Source organism: Artemia sp. Qi Xiang Cuo, chromosome 15 (assembly GCF_049724085.1).
Source record: "Artemia sp. Qi Xiang Cuo chromosome 15, ASM4972408v1, whole genome shotgun sequence".
Taxonomy (NCBI): Eukaryota; Metazoa; Arthropoda; class Branchiopoda; order Anostraca; family Artemiidae; genus Artemia; species Artemia sp. Qi Xiang Cuo.
This window is the reverse complement of record NC_142808.1, coordinates 18,906,796-18,921,202: the sequence shown is the minus strand read 5'-3', so window position 1 is coordinate 18,921,202 and position 14,407 is coordinate 18,906,796. Positions and strand designations below refer to the sequence as shown.

The 14,407-nt window shown below is 35.1% G+C and overlaps 1 protein-coding gene across 1 annotated transcript in view; it reads right to left on the bottom strand.

The window, feature by feature from the left end:
* The window catches only part of ssp3 (SCAPER domain-containing protein short spindle 3), a 221,139-nt gene extending 210,374 nt beyond the window's left edge, over positions 1-10,765 (bottom strand). The window contains exons 1-2 of the mRNA XM_089101539.1: positions 10,621-10,765; positions 3,114-3,332 (exon numbers count right to left, since the gene is read on the bottom strand). Of these exons, the coding sequence (XP_088957665.1) occupies positions 3,114-3,287 (174 nt within the window). The 5' untranslated portion in view covers positions 3,288-3,332; positions 10,621-10,765. The remainder of the gene's footprint in view (positions 1-3,113; positions 3,333-10,620) is intronic.
* Between the last annotated feature and the right edge of the window lie 3,642 nt (positions 10,766-14,407).

Here is a 14,407-nt window from a genome sequence, read left to right as displayed (position 1 = left end):
TTTGTTCAACGTAGTTGAAATATCCGGAAATTATGTCTTTGAGGATGACACCCCCCCCCAGCCCTCAGTGCAAGGGTAATAAGCTATGCCCTGGGGACATTTAAGGTTTATATAGAAAGGGTGATCATATAAACTTCGGAGGGGGCTCATTAGATTGCTAATCAGAAGTCTAAGTGCCCTTTTAAAAATTTTGAGTAATGAGTTCAGGTTCAAGTTCAATATGGGTTTTAATTCAAAAAAAAACAAAAAAACACTTAACTCAGTTCCTTGTGCATTGATGCACGTTTGGGCCCGTAATAATTGCACACTCTAAATACAGCGTGGCCCCCTGTCCTCTCCAATTTCCACCCCGAATCGCCATCAAATAACAATAGATTTAACACAACTTCTCCTCCGCTCACACCCCTTGAAGTATCAAACTAAAATATAATAAATAATAGGATGGATACACTCCCCCCCCCCCGACACACACACACCTCGTACTTTCCCAAAATGCATCTAGAAATTTTGAGATGGCCATTTATTGTTGTAAAAACATCAAAAAGAGCTCAAGCAATTAAAAATTGAAAAGTCTAGTGCCTGTTTTAATAGTCAAAAGTGATTGGAGGGCAACTGACCCCTCTCCCATGCCCACCATTTCCCCAAACACATCCAATCAAAATTTTTAGTTCAACGTAGTTGAAAGGTCCGGAAATTATGTCTTTAAGGATGACAACCTCCCCCCTCCCCCCACAGCCCTCAGGGCAAGGGTTATAAGTTATGCCCTGGGGGCATATAAGGTATATATAGAAAGGGGGAATGTAAAAGCTCTGGAGTGGGTTCATTTGATTGGAAATCAGATGTTGTAGTGCCCTTTCTAAGATTCAGAGTGATTGGAGGGTGGATACCCCCCATACCTCGTATTTTCCCAAAATACATCTGACAGAAATTTTGAGATGACCCTTCGTTGTCATAGAAACTTCAAAAAGAGCTCATTTGATTGGAAATTGAAAACGCTAGAGCTCTTTTAAATAGTCAAAAGTGATTGTAGGGCAACTAACTCCCCTCCCACGTCTGCTATTTCCCCAAATACATCCAATCAAAATTTTGAGATAGCCCTTTAGTTCAACGCAGTTGAAAGGTCCGGAAATTATGTCTTTGAGGATGACAACCCCCCTACAGCAGTCAGGGCAAGGGTTGTAAGTTATATCCTGGAGGCATATAAGGTATATATAGAAAGGATGATTGTATAAACTTCCAAGGGGGCTTATTGGATTGGTAATCAGAGGTTCTAGTGTCCTTTCTAAAATTCAGAGTGATTGGAGGGTGAATATCCCCCCACCTCGTATTTTCCCGAAATGCATCTAATAGAAATTTTGAGGTGGCCATTTGTTGTTGTAAAAACTTCGAAAACAGCTCATTCAATTGGAAATTGAAAGGGCCAGTGGCTTTTTTAATTGTTGAAAGTGATTGGAGGGCAACTCACCCCCCTCCCACGCCCACCATTTTCCCAAACACATCCAATAAAACTTTGAGATAGCCATCTTGCTCAACCTAATTGGAAGGTCTGGAAATTATGGATTTGAGGATGACAACCCCCCCCCCCACAGCTCTCTGGGTAAGAGTTGTAAGTTATGCCCTGGGGCATATAAGGTATATATAGAAAGATTGATCGTATAAACTTCCGAGGGGCTCATTGGATTCGCAATCAAACGTTTTAGTGCCCTTTCTAAGATTAAGAGTGATCCAACATCCCCCCACACACCTCGTATTTTCCCAAAATGCATCTAATAATTAATAAATGAAACTCAAAACGAGCAAAAATTAACATGAGGAGAGCTGATAACCCCTATGCCTCTCCAAGACCAGAACACAATTTGCGCTTTACTGAAAACAAAACATACGTTTGAAATGTTTTCACCTTTCTTACTTTCATAAATGAAAAATTATCAAAAGCTGAAGGAAGAAATGTCAGTATATGTTAATTAAACTGACACTCCACAGTCAAATGTTTGTTTCTTTTTTTTCAGTAAAGTGCAAATTGTGTTCTGGTCTTGAGAAGGCATAGGGGGTTATCAGCCCTACTCATATTACTTTTTGATTGTTGTGAGTCTGACTTGACTATCTATTGTAATTTCTGTTCGTTTTGAGTTTCGTTTATTTATTGAATAGCAACAAAGACCACACTTTTTTCAGTGTTAATGATCAAATTTTAATGTGAGTTTCTTTTATATTGGTTTTTTCTTTGTTTGTTTTGCTGAGGACAGCCCTTGGATATAGAGTCGAAATATTCATTTAGAGTTGCGTTCCAATGTCTTGTATAAAAATTTCCCTGTTTTTCTACTTATTGTTTATTTATTTATTGATAGTGATTTGTGGCAGTTTTACGCTTGGAAGATTATTTGACTTTATTTTTGCTCATTCTTGGCTTAATAGAATTCTTTACTTTTCTTTGAAAAACTTATCTTGTGGGAAAATTTCTTCAAATTAATAACATCAGAAATCTATCTTATTGTTTTGAAAAAATCCGAATTCACATGCATCATTTTTTTTTTCTTATTTTGGACGTAGTTTTGTCACATTTGTCATTTTGAGTTTATTTTATGTTGACATGGTTAGAATTTTTTATATATTAATTACTACTCAATTGTCGTATTTATGGGAGAAACAATAATAATAATAATAATACAAAACTGGATGACAAGTCTTAAACGTTTAACATTTTGGAAGACAATTTAACCCTTTAAAAGATCGCCCCCCCCCCCCCAACCCAAGAAAGAAGAAAAGCAATAAAAATTTCATTTTGAGTCCTAGCCCCTTGCATATTCCCCCCCCCCACCCCTGTCCTTGAATCTGACCAATACAAAGAAGACATTATTAATGAAGACATTACTACTTATAAATAAATTTAAGGTGCTTCACTTTATTTCCATCACTCTTACTCTTAGAAAAATTACTTAGCTGTGTCCTTATTCCAACCTGATCCTAAGGACTGGATTTATTTCCTTCATATTTCCAACCTGTTCCTACTGTAGGGACTAATTATTTTTTATACATACTGTACATTCTACTCTTCTACCAGAAAAGAAAAAAATTGTTTTCTTCAAGAAAACCACCTGCGTAAAAATACATACCTTGCATTCAACAACACATTCTCCAGACTCACAAACAGAGTAAATTTCATCAACACTTCTTCTTAAATTTTCAAATAAGAGTGACCAATATTTTGTTTGAAGATCATCTTTTTTACAAGATCCAATGGAAAAAGATCTTGATCGTTTTCTTTTGCTAATTTCTTCAACAACCATTATGATCTCTTTGAGATTCAATACTTGCAAGCTTTACCATGTAACCTAAAACAAGCCAAAATTTCCTTTGCTCAAAGATTAACTGTCAAAAAAAAGTCTCACATTTAAATATCATACAAATTATGGGAATTCCATTTCAAAAATAAAAATCTTGAAATATAAATAGAAAAACTAGCTAATCAGAAAACTGATTTAAAAAGATCAAAGTATTTTCCACTTATCAGGGAAAATTAACAAAATTGAAACTAGAAAAAAATTGACAAAATTATAGAAGATTTATATTAAAAATTAAAATTCATTAGAAAAATCTAGAAATACAATTAAGAAAATTATTACATTAGTTAACCTAAAAGCAAGAAATTACATAAGTTAACCTAAAAGCAAAAATTTCTTCACTCAAAGACTATAGTTGGAGATTATTAAAGATTTATGAAAAACATTATGAAATTTTTCCATTAGAAAATTGGAATTCATTATCAAAATTTAGAAAAATAGCCAGAAAAATTGCTAAGTAAAAAAAAGATCAGAAGTAGCAAAGACAAAATTTGCAAAAATTTTCAAAAAGGAAGAACTTCATAAGAAATTTAAATATTTCAGATCAAAATCCTTACACCAATTTTTAGATTGGTAATAGCCTTAAAGGAGGGAATATCAGATGATCTGTTGGTAATTTATTTCAGAAAGATGATTAATTTTCTGGCTCAAAAATAAATATATGTGTACCCTTCGATTTGTCACTCAGTGTTCTATTGACTATTTTATTCTATATTCTATGTATATATGTATATTCCATATTATATATTCTGAAAGCCAAGACAATGACAAAGCCAATTCTTTGTTATTTTCTGAAAAATTATAAAAACTTAAGCTTATAAAAATTGAAAAAAAAAATCAAAATTTTCCAAAAATAAGAGCTTCATACAAAATTTTAATGTTTTGGTTCAAAATCCTGTTTTACAATTTTTAGATTGGTTATAGCTTTAAAGGAAGGGATATCAGATGATCTGTTGGTAATTTTTTCAGAAAGATGATTATTTTTCTGGCTCAAAGATAAATATACCATTCGATTTTTCACTCACTGTTCTTTCCAGAATAATAACCATAGCTGTAACAATTATGTACCATCCCCCACCCTTCTTATACCTCAGTACAATCCAGGCTATGCTCAAAAGTTTGCTCATTATGTTGGTATGCATTTTATATACTTATTTTTCCTCAGTAATTGGCACAAAATGCCAAATAATGCAAATTTGAAGAAAAAATCAGCAAACTTTTACATAACAAAAGAATCAGTAAATTCAGCAAACTTTTTCAGCCCAGGACTACATCCAGGCACTGAAGGAGGGATTCCAGTGCTCAATTACAACAGTGGCGAGCATTATATTTGAAAAGAGCACTGAATAGCCATGGAACAGTATATTAATATTTTAGGTAGCAAACTATCATTACAGAAAAATTTACTCATGTTCCAGGACAGCAAGTCTAAAACACATAAATGGCATGTTCTTATGCTAAAATTTTTTAATAAACCCTTTGAGATGTGTTGGACCAATCTTGGTGACAACTACCTCTCCCATTTGACATACAATAAAGTCTTTACTGCACCCAAATTATATATCCTAAATTTACCAAGCAATACTTTTTCATATTGAAATTAGTACCAAGCAAAAAATAGCTGAGTACAATTTGCATGCAGATTGAATACACAAATCCTCCATAAAAGCTGCAAAAGGTGAAGTAGACTTGAATTATCAAAACTGCAAAATTTATCTTATAGATAAAAATACCAACAAATTTACTAAACAAGTTCTCAAAAGGCATTAAGTATATAGAAACTTTACTCATGTCACAAATCCTCAAAGGTATAAGAAAAACAGATTTGAACACAGCTTGCTCTGTGTATTTCATTCCATTTAGAAATGAATGACTAGAACTAATAAATTAAAAACAGTTCTGTCCGATACCAAACATTCATATGAAATAGTTCTTCTGGAGTTGACAAATCAAATGTGTCAGTTGATGTGTCTGATCTATATATTACATCACACATTCTTTTTTACAAGAACTAGGATGGGCTAGTCATGCAATTGGTGGGCAAAGGTAGATAACAGAACATCATTCTAAAGAGGGAAGCCAATTACAGTACCGGCAATGGTAGACCATAAATATTTGAAATGATAAAGGAATTGAGAATACAAAATTGGAAACAAAAGACATAATTGTTGGAGATGTAAGTTATGCAGTCTAGCAAACCTTAGAAATAAAGACATACTTTTTTTTGACAAATCTGATAAAATGACAGTTTTACACAAAGGTAAATGAATGAATTAGTCATTCTGTCAATGCTCCTCTAGCCAATTCTAAGTGTGTTGTTGTTTTTAATTATATTTAGTTATTAATGACCTATTTTGTTTGTTTTTCTTTAGTCCAAAATATGCATTTGACCTATCTAGGCTTGTGATAGTGATTTCTGCAAAAATATCTTATTAAGACACCAATCAAGCCCCCCAAAAGTATCCACTTGTGAGCAAATGCCCAGTTTGCTATGGGTGCCACCCAGATAATTATTGGATAAAATATCAATGAAAAATTTTTATATTTATTCCAACACAGTCTATACACCCAAAAGAAAGCTAACTTTAGTCACTCTAGCAAAAACATATCTTCAACACTGTAGAAAAGCCAATCCACAACAGTTAGAAATAGTCTTCACAATAAAATTGACCAATGCATTGAGGTAAAAACACACTAGTGCAAAGAAAAATAGAATACACTACAAAGAGAACTGTAATTATTTCCCAATTTGGCAGCTGGAGGGCTAGAAGAATGGAGGGTAAAGGAGACTTCTCTTCAAGTTTTTTTTCAAAAACCACAAAATGTAGGAGCACAGCAACATTTACAATAAAATATAGCATACATCTGTGGAGTAATATTTCCTTTGGTCTATATATTTCCTGGATCCATTTGTGCTTACTGGGTGAATTTATTGGTTGGATCAGAATGAATAGGCTTGTAAGTGCTGATATTGAACAAAAGGTCCAGAGATTCTTCATTATATCCAACTTTTTCAGGATTAAAATAGTACTTTATTCAGTCCTGGTGATAATGACATTCAAGTCTTTGTCAACTGTTTATATATGCTTATCAGCCAAGTGGAAGATCAATCCCCCTCTGAGATATATCTCAATGGAGATTTTCAAAACTCCTTCTGACAAAAAATAACCCAAATATATTTCCTTTACCAAAAAATATTACTCCAGAACTTACCATAGAATCTGTTTCTAAAACTGCTAGGTACTTCCCATTTTTTCAACATCATATTCATAATCTTCAGTAGCTTATCTCTAAACTCAAATCTACCATGTTTAAAAAAAACATTTACCACACTATCAGGACCTGGGGCCTTATTATTTCTTAATCCTTTTAGTGCTGGCACTAATGATCCCTCACAAAATCAATCTTCCTTCATCTCCAAAGTGTTACAAGCTTTTCTATATCTTTTCCTGTAACTCTATCATAGTTTAGCACAATCTCAAAATGCTCTGCCCATCCCTCTTTTACTCTTTCCTTATCACTAATTGTTGCCCCATTCCTATCTTTAACAGATGCAAGTCCAGATTAACTATTTTCTCTCAATATATTAGCATGCCAGAACAATATTTTATTATTATGCCATCAGACTGTATCTTCTAGATCTCTGACAATTTTATAAATGTTCTCAACTTTAACCTCCTTAATCCAAATTTTAAAGCTTTCTCAACTGTCTTTACATTCCTCTAATTTTCATATGTTCCATCACCCAAATAATTCTTGTATAAGCCCCTCCTCCTCTCTATTAAACATAAAGAATTTTCACTAATATTCTTAGATGCATTTCTAACTTTCTGCCCAAGACAGCATCACTGATTTCACAAACTAAGCTATTTTCCAAAAATTATTCCATCCATTTTCTGCAATGTCAAATCTCAGACTCTCAGATTTAGCATTCAACTGTTCCATGAAAATTTCTCTCAAATTCTTATCCTGAAGTCTACCTATGTGAAAGCTTCCCAGAAGGTAGTGAAATAAGTCAAATTTATGAAATAACCTTCATAAATTTCAGCCTTAAGTCAACCCTAGACACTACTAGATGGTGATCTTGACTTTCAACATAAACAGCACTCCTATATACCATACCATAGTTTCTTGTATTAATAATGCTAGTCTTCAGTTTACAATAACATAATCAATAAGGTTAGCTGTCTCACAATCATGTGAATACCATGTTAACGTATGGGCCATTTTATGACAAAATACTGTATTTGTTATAACTAGATTGTTGTACCTACAAAATTGTAGCTGCCTGTAACCATTACTATCTTCTTTTCCTACAACAAATTTGCCTAGGCTACCATCTACCCCTATTTCTAATGACCTGGGCCTTAAAATCTCCTAATAAAACACTATATTTCTACCTGATACCCTGTCTATTTGCTCCTGTAATTGTAAGTACAATTCATCTGAGTCACTAGTATCTCCATCAGTTGGTTCTACAGGGGCATATACTACAATAACTGATACCCTGAACTTTTTAGTCATGAAGTGAACAATTGGTATTCTATTATTAATACATTCCCAGCATAAAATAGGCTTAGCAGCTTCCTTATTCATCCTGAGCCCTATTCCCTGTCTATGTGTCCTATCCTTCCTGAGTAAATAAATTATATATCACCTAATTTTATGCTTCCTACCCCTGGGATATGAGCTTCTGAAACATCTAATAAGTCCACTTTGAATTGTCTGAATTTGTCAGTCAAAATGTTATATTTAATTGAGTTATTTTTTTAATGTTGTAACATTCCAACTTTCAATTTTCATATTCTTTATATCATTGAAATTATTTTGGCCTCAGGAAAAGCAATGGTCCAAAGTTGGAATTAACATATCTTCTCAAGTCTACATAAAGTGCTTAAGATGGCTTAGAACTGGACAGTAAAAGTATAGATAGAATACCATCAATCTCAATTTCTACTGACCTGTGCATTGAAATCCCTTAATAAAAATACCATATTTTTACCTGGAACCCTGTCTATTGGTTCCTATAACTTTAAGTAAAATTCATCTGAGTCACTACTATCTCCATCATTTGGTTATGCAGGGGCATATACTACTATGAATGATATCATGCACTTCTTAGCCATAAAATGAGCAACTAGCATTTTATTATTAATACTTTTTTACCCTAAATAATACTAGGCAGCTTCCTCATTCATCATGAGCCCTACTTCCTGCCTATGCACCCTATCTTTCCTGCCTGAGTAAATTAATTCTAAATCACCTAATTTCATGTTTTTTATCCCTGGGATGAGTTTCTGAAACTCCTAATAAGTCTAGTCTGAAGCATTAGAATTTATTAGTCAAAATGCTGATCTGATAGTTGTTGTTTAATATTTTAACATTCAAAGTTGTAATTTTCATATTCTTGAAACCATCTAATTTATTATGCCCTCAGGAAAAGCAATGGTCCTAGGGTCAGGGCAGGAATAACACATCTTTTCAAGTCTACACAAAGTGCTTAAGCTGGCTTAGAACAGGACAGCAAAAGTTCCTAGGATATCCAGTTAAATAGAGGCTTTCTGTGATCTTGGGCCCATCTTGGTTAAAATATGGTTTTCTATAGGCCTACTGGTAAATTTTTACCAAATCATATTATTGACTTACAAATAAAGTGAATATACTGCTTGATGCCTTTTTTTATGCTCTTTCTAAATATAATAATCATTTTTGTCACAAATGAATTTTACCCTCACTGCTATATATACAAATTCAGGGTATATATTTGCACATTAGGGGGGGGGGCAAATTTTATTTCTGATGTAAATGGGATGATAAGTTTAAACTTGACCCCCACCCCCCTAATGTGCAAATATATAACCTAAATTGGTATAGGCTATAGGGGTGGGGGTAAAATTCATTTGCAACAAAAATGATTATTATATTTGGAAAGAGCATAAACAAGACATCAAGTGGTATATTGACTTTATTTGTAAGTCAATAATATGATTTAGTAAAAATTTACCAGCCTACTTGGTGAGGCCCTTCTACCAACTAGTCAAAATCCTGTGCAGACAATCTCAAGAATATTACCCCCAACTATTATATATTCATACCTAAAGATTTTGTGCAAATATAAGGAGGCAACCCATAACAGATAACTTAGCTAGGGAGATGCTCAAAAAGCTGGTAAAATTCCACTTTAGCTACTTTTGGCTATCTTGGAATGGGGATAGGTTAGAAAAATGAAACTTTCAGGGATGGGTCTACAGGCTAAAGTATGTCCTGGGAAGGTATTTTGAAGTACCTACCTCCACTCCTTCTCCCTCTAGAGGGTCCTGAAATTTGCCTACATGACAGGTCTATACCCATTGAAATTTTGACAAAACAACATTTTACATTAATTTTCAGTTATCAGTTTCTTTTTCTCTGACTTTAGCTCTGAAAATACAATTTCAGTTATTTGAGTACAATTTTAAGCCATATAAATGTTTATTGTCAAAATTTAAAAGATATATTTGCATATCTTTAAAATCTCATAAATTGTGATTATGGCAATTTGTGAAGATGAAAACAGTATTCTTCTACTTCATTTAAGCAGAAGATTTATTTTACAAGGTTTCACTTCTATAACACAGATTTTTAAAGGTCATCAAAGGTCAGGACCCTCTAGAGGGAGAAGGAGTGGAGGTAGTTACTTCAAAATATCATTCTGAGAAATAGCCTACTTTAGCCTGTAGACCCATCCCTGAAAGTTTCATTTTTTTAACCTAACCACTTTCCAAGATAGTCAAAAGTAGCTAAAGTAGAATTTTACCAAAAAGCCTACAAAACAAACCAAACACATAAAATTAACTATTCACCAGATACCAGTGCAAATTTAAATTACCTATAATTTCCTTGAGGGTTGCCACTCCTTAAGATTACTCTGCAATGCTGTTAGCAGTCATAATTTTGGTTAGAAAACTTGTAAAAGGTCTACCCTGATGCCACTATGAGGACATGTAAGCAGGATTTCCTTGTTGGAGGGAGAAAGAAACTTATGACAGAGCAGAGACTCCAAAGCATCTCACAGCACTGTAACAGCTCTAACCTTTCATATGCAGCCTATCATGGCATTTGTTTTAAAAATTTTAAAGTATACTCCAAAATAAGGAATTTCCCAAAAATTAAGGAATTAGGTATGACTTTGGAGTCAATTTAAGAGCTATAAAATCGATTTCCGCCAACAACTGAAGCAATATTTAGGTTATGGGCCTTTCTAGAAAGAGCATAAAAAGGCATCAAGTGGCATGTTCACCTTGTCCTTACATCAATGATGAAATCTGGAATATATTTATCGGAAGCGTTTCATGCCTCATAACTTAGTGAAGCTAACTTAAATCCTGATTTGCAAGATTTTTTCTTCCTTTTTTAATATAGGCTATTTTATGGCCTTTGTATCAACAGACTTTTTTACACATTTTTTCTATACGTCGTTTCTTATTAAAATACTGCCATCTATTTCAATTTAGTTTCGCATGTTGTCATGTTATGCCCAAGCCAATTTAAGGTTAAGCGTTGTAATTTAAAGAGATTTAATGCTATGTTCAGACGCATAAGATTTTGGAAAAATCCTATAGCGAATTCCTTAAAGGTTTTCAAAAAACTGGCTCAGACACAAAGAAGTTCACGTTTTAAGAGTCAAAAGAGATCAAAAGGTAACTAGCCCCTCTCCACGCCCCTTTTCCTCAAACTCATCCGATAAGATCATTGAAGTGGCCATTTTTTTTAAAAATAATTCAAAAATCAAATAACAAAAACTCCGGGGTCGACAAAACCCCCCAGGGCGCGGGGGCAGGCGTTGCAAGTTATGCCCTGGGGTTATATATGGTTCTTCTGGAAGGTATGCTCGCAAAAATTTCAGAGAGGGCTCATTTGATTGGAAATTAAAAGTTCTAGTTCAGTTTTTGAGAGTCAAAAGAGATTGAAGGGCAACCAACCTACCCCCACGCCCATTTTTCCCCAAATGCATCCGATAAAAACATTGAGACAGCCATTTTGTTAAAAAATAGTTCAAAGGTCAGATAACAAAAATTCAGGTAACGACACAATCTCCCAGGGCCCGGGGGCAGGCCTTATAAGTTAAGCCCTGGGGCCAATAGGGTTCTTATGGAAGGGATACTCGTAAAAACTGCAGAGAGAGCTCATTTGAATGGATATTAAAAGCTAGTTCACTTTGAAAGATTCAAAAGAGATCGGGGGGGCAACCAGCCCCTCCCCACGTACCCTTATTTCCCAAACCCATCCAATACAAATTTTGAGAAAGCCATTTTTTCAAATTGTTCAAAGATAAGATAAGAAAAACTCCTGTGTCGACATAACCCCCCAGGGATCAGGGGCAGGCATTGCAAGTTATGCTCTGGGGGCATATATGGTTCTTATGAAAGGGATGCTCGTATAAACTTTGGAGAGGGCTCATTTGCTTAGAAATTGAAAGGTTTAGTTCAGTTTTTAAGAGTCAAAAGAGATCAGAGGGTGACTAACCCTCCCCCCCCCCATGCCTTTTTTCCAAACCCATCCAATACTAATTTTGAGATAGCCATTTTTTCAAATAGTTCAAAGGTCAGATAAGAAAAATCCTGTGTTGTTATAACCCCACGGGGCCCGGGAGAAGGCATTGTAAGTTATGCTCTGGGGGGATATATGGTTTTTATGGAAGGGATACTCGTATAAACTTCAGAGAGGGCTCATTTGATTGGAAATTAAAAGTTCTAATTTACTTTTTAAGAGTTAAAAGAGATTAAAGGGAAACTAGCCTCCCCCCTTCATGCCCTATTTTCCTTAAACCCACCCGATAAGAACTTTAATAGGCATTTTTTAAATATTGTTTAAATATCATGTAACGAAAACTGCAGGGTCAACATAATCCCGCCGGACCAGGGGGTAGGCGTTGTAAGTTATGCCGTTGGAGCATAATTGTGGTTGTTAAGGAAAGTGTGTTCGTGTAACCTTCAGAGAGGGCCCATTTGATTAGAAATTTAAATTTCTAGTTCAGTTTTTGATAGTCAAAAGAGATCAAAAGGCAACTAGCCCCCCCCCCCCTACGCCCCTTTTTCTGCAAGTGTGTCCGACAAAAACTTAGATATAACCATATCTTTTTAAGTAGTTCAAACGTCAGATAACAAAAACTCCAGTGTCGACACAATCCCACAGGGCCGGGGGAAGGCGTTGTAAGTTATGTTAATGGGGCATATATAGTTCTTATGGAAGGGATGTTGTTGTATAAACTGCGGACAGGGCTCATTTGATTGAAAATTGAAAAACTCTAGTTAATTTTTTAAGAGTCAAAAGAGATCTGATGGCAACTAGCCCCCTACTCCTAGCCCCTTTTCCCCCAAACCCATCCAATACAAATTTTGAGATAGCCATTTTTTTTAATAGTTCGAACATCAGATAACGAAACCTTCTGGATCGAAACAGCTCTCCAGAGCACGTGGGCAAGTGTTTTAAGTTATGCCTCGGTGACGTATAAGGTACTTATGTAAGGGGTGGTCGTATAGATTTCGAAGGTAGTTCATTTTGTTAGAAATTGAAAGTTCTAGTTCACTTTTTAAGTCAAAAGAGATCCAAGCGCAACTAGCCCCCCTCTAGTCCTTTTTCCCTAAATCTATCTGATACAAATTTTGAGATAGCTTTTTTTAAATAGTTCAAACATCAGATAACAAAAACTCTGGGGTCGACACAATAACCCCAAAGCCCGGGGGCAAGTGTTTTAAGTTATGTCCCGGAGGCGTATAAGGTTCTTATGTAAGGGGTGGTCGTATAAACTTCAAAGATGGCTCATTTGATTTGAAATTTAAAGTACTACTTACCTTTTTAAGAGTCAGAAGCTATCGGAGAGTATCTACCCCGCCTCCCTGATGCAAACACCCTCTTTTCCCCAAATGTATCAAATACAAATTTTGAGATAGCCAGTTTGTTTGAAATATTCCAACGATAAAATAGTAAAAACTTCTTTGTCAACATAGCCCCTCCCTCAAAGCCAGGGGAAGCGTTGTAACTTATGCCGCGGGGGCATTAGAGGTTTTCATGGAAGAGGGTATCGTATAAACTTTGGAGGAGACTCAAATGGTTAGAAATTGAAAGTTCCAATTCACCTTTTAAGAGTCATAAGTGATCCAATGGTGACTAGCCCTCCTCCCTCCCAACTTTCTTTTCCCCAAATGTGTCCAATCGAATGTTTACATAGCCATTTTGTACAAAATAGAATAAAGATAATATAACAAAACTCCCGGTATAAACAGCCCCCCCCCCCCAGAATCCAGGGGCAAGTGTTGTAAAATATACCCTGGGGGCATATAAGGTTTTTAGGGAAGGGATGATTGTAGAAACTTCGGAGAGGGCTTATTCAACAGTAAATCAGAATTCCTAGTGCCCTTTTCAACAGTCAAGAGTGATCGGAGGGCAAATGCATCCATTCAAAATTTTGAGATAGCTATTTTGTTGAAAATAGTTTAAGGATCAAATAACAAAATCTCCGGGGTTGACACCCCCCCCCCAGAGCCGGGGGGTGGCAAGTGTTGTAAGCTATGTCCGGAGGGTATATAAGGTTTTCTGCAAGGGGTGGTCATATAAACTTCAGAGATGGTTCGTTTGATTGGAAAGTCAAAGTTCTAGATACATTTTTAAGAGTCATCAAAAGTGATTGGAGGGTATATACCCCCCATGGGTTTTCCCCAAATACATCTGATACAAATTTTACGATAGCCATTTTGTTCAAAATAGTCCAAAATTCAAACTACTATAAATTATTGGTTGAGAAATCCTCAATAGCCCCCTGGGACAAGAATTGTAACTTCTCTAAGTTCATAAGAATCGAAAGTAATCAAAAAGTAACAACCTCCCCTTCCTCCTTGTGCCCTTTTCTCCAAATGCATCTTGTCAAAAATTTTAAATAGCCATTTTGTTCAAATTAGTCCAAAATTCAAATTACTATAACTTAGGGATCGAGAAATCATCCCTAGTTCCTGGAACAAGGATTGCAACTTATGTAAGTTGTCCATTATTAGAATATAAGGTTCTGTAGGAGAAGTGGTCGCATTAAC